This window comes from Belonocnema kinseyi, chromosome 1 (assembly GCF_010883055.1).
Source record: "Belonocnema kinseyi isolate 2016_QV_RU_SX_M_011 chromosome 1, B_treatae_v1, whole genome shotgun sequence".
Lineage (NCBI taxonomy): Eukaryota > Metazoa > Arthropoda > Insecta > Hymenoptera > Cynipidae > Belonocnema > Belonocnema kinseyi.
In genome coordinates, this window is record NC_046657.1 from 124,226,442 (window position 1) to 124,229,036 (window position 2,595).

At 32.8% G+C, this 2,595-nt stretch overlaps 1 protein-coding gene across 3 annotated transcripts in view; it reads right to left on the bottom strand.

Annotated features, from left to right (window-relative positions):
- Positions 1 to 525: 525 nt before the first annotated feature.
- Positions 526 to 2,595, bottom strand: part of LOC117172621 (F-box/LRR-repeat protein 7-like) — a 38,905-nt gene continuing 36,835 nt past the window's right edge. For all 3 annotated transcript variants that reach the window (XM_033360739.1, XM_033360731.1, XM_033360722.1), the window contains one exon: positions 526 to 1,223. In XM_033360739.1, the coding sequence (XP_033216630.1) occupies positions 805 to 1,223 (419 nt within the window). In that variant the 3' untranslated portion in view covers positions 526 to 804. The remainder of the gene's footprint in view (positions 1,224 to 2,595) is intronic.

Below are 2,595 nucleotides of genomic sequence, written 5' to 3' on the forward strand. Positions count from 1 at the left end.
TACTTTCTCTCAAAAATTACACCATTCCTGAGTTTTGAAGTACTAAAAATTTGCACTTAGTTTCTGATACAATTTACATAAAATTTCAATTCTTTTTGTACTTACCTCAAATCATTAGACTTATTTTTATTTAATAAATTAATATCAAACGTGAAGTGTGAATATTTTTCCAGATATAGTAGCGTTCCATTTTACTCGCCTGCTCCGTCGCGCTCAAACTTCCCCTACTTCAAATATAAAATAAAAATTATCATCAAAGATGAGAACAGATAGAAAACTTTATGAGTCAATTGTTAATATTTAAACATAAAATTCTTTAAATAGTTAAGTCATCTTTTCAGAAAATGTACCTTTATAAAGGTAAAATTTTTTAAGCGTATCCACCTGAAAACTTGTTATCTCCGATCTCCTTGAAAGTATTTTGAATTATAGTCATAGTGGTGTTCTTTTAATCCCCCAAAGGGGAGACTTCTGCAAGCTGTTGCTCCATAAATAAAAAAACCATATAAAAGAAAGTAGAATGACTTCAATTTTAATGAAAAATTTCGAACCTCATATATTTTTCAATATAAGCTCGATGTCATGAACAATATAAAATTTTACGGCACACCTATAAAAGTATTCTCTCGCCTTTACAAAAAAAAATGTTACCAACAACGTATTTCAGGATAAGAACAATATCCCTAAGATAGAAAAATAAAATTAGTTTTCGACTATTAACAGAAGACTAAAACAGAATTGCATTCCGCATTTACTTCTCCTACATTCTTTTACTTTTAATCACTAAATATATCTATGGAGATTTTATCCACTTTTATCGTATTCGTAAAAATAATCCATTGATTCACTCGTGACAACCAATGGAAGCTTCGAGTCTTCTTCAGTGGGTTCGTACTGTAAAAAAAGATCGAGTGATACGCATATTTTTAAAACCACCCCAATCTTGCGAACTCGGATAGTTTTCGCAGCCACTTCAAACAAATCCGGTTTGATATCTCTGCACTCGCTGACATCCAGAAATTTCAGTTGAGACGCCACTTCAATTATCCATGCAATGTACTTCATTTCCAATTTCTTGCAGCCTTTTGCGTCTAAATGGCGCAGATTGCCCATTTTTTCGAGACCTTTTCCTGAAATGTTTCGTAAATTCTCCATGTTGAGACGTTGAAGGTTTGGAAGTTCGGCTATTGCATCGATTCCCACGTCACTTACTTTTTTACAATCTGGAAAAGTGCATTAATTTTTTATGGCTTATTCCAACCACTTAAAAATTGTTTTAAGCTCAAATTCGGCGCAGTGATTTAAAAATAAGGTTAGGGTCTGTTTACTATTTACGTGAGCACCAAATAAAAAAACAAATAAACATGAGGAAGATAAAAACATGCGGTCATAAAATCAAGGAGAATATGAGAAAGATGACCATGAGGTCGCCAAAAAGAAACTAAAATTTTTGATTTTTTTGAAAAAATGATTTTATTCCTTGAAATTGCTTTAATTTTATTGAAAAATATATACGAAAATCTACTAAAGAAAAGAATATTGTTTTGAGATTTTTATTGGCCTTTTGTGGTTTCAATACAATTAAACCTCCGAAATGAACCCTAAGAAAAGGTATAGGAAAATACAAATGTGAAAATTTACCTTTGATAGTAAATAAAAAATAATACATGTCTGTAATTTAACTGGAAAACGTGCTGAAAGTACAATAAGATTAGTAGCGAAGGCGGAAACCAGAAAAATTTCAAATGTTAGGGAAATGATAAGACAAACATTGTGCACCCAAAAAATATCTACAAATTTGTTATCAATCCCTTTTTTATAGGACACGTAGTTTTTGTTTTATTCGTAAAAAAAACATTCAAACTACAAAAATTAAATTTTTCGACACAAGACACAAGCTAAGCCAAAATAAATAGGTAACATTTATTCACCGAAGGTAGAGCAAACCAATTTTTATTAATGGTTTTTTTTACATTCTCATCAGAGAAGGTATTAGATATGAGTAAAATTTGACAACCCGCCCCCCTTCAGTTTTGGTCAAATATTCACGTTTTGAGACCCCCTAAATCCGAAAAATAGGTTTTTACGAATGTGTCGGTCCGTCTGTATGTATTTATGCCTGCCTGTCTGCCAGTACGATAACATTTGAAAAAATAATTCTATTAGATTGGCCTCTGGTACACTCTTTTAGTGTCATAAACTGAAGGTCAAGTTCGTTAGCCAGCCATTTTGGATAAAAATTCAAAAAGTGAGCTTTTTTGAATTTTCTTGACAAATAAAAAAATAAATTTTGACAGCATAAAAAATAATGGAAAATCCAAGTTACAATTTTTCATGCAACATTTTCGCAGCACAGTGAAACCCTTCAATAGCCAACCCTTCTATAGCCCTTTCGAGAATTGACGCCGCGCCGTAGGTAGGTAAAACAGGAACTGCGCGGGGTCTGCGGTTGTCACTCAGGCGAGCAGTCAAGCATGAAAAAACAAAAGCGGAGCGGTCTACAATGAGTCAGTTCCCACCCACCGTCAGCCCCAAAATCGGCGCTATAAAAGAGTTTCACTGTATTTCAAATATTCTCAAATATAATAATGCATT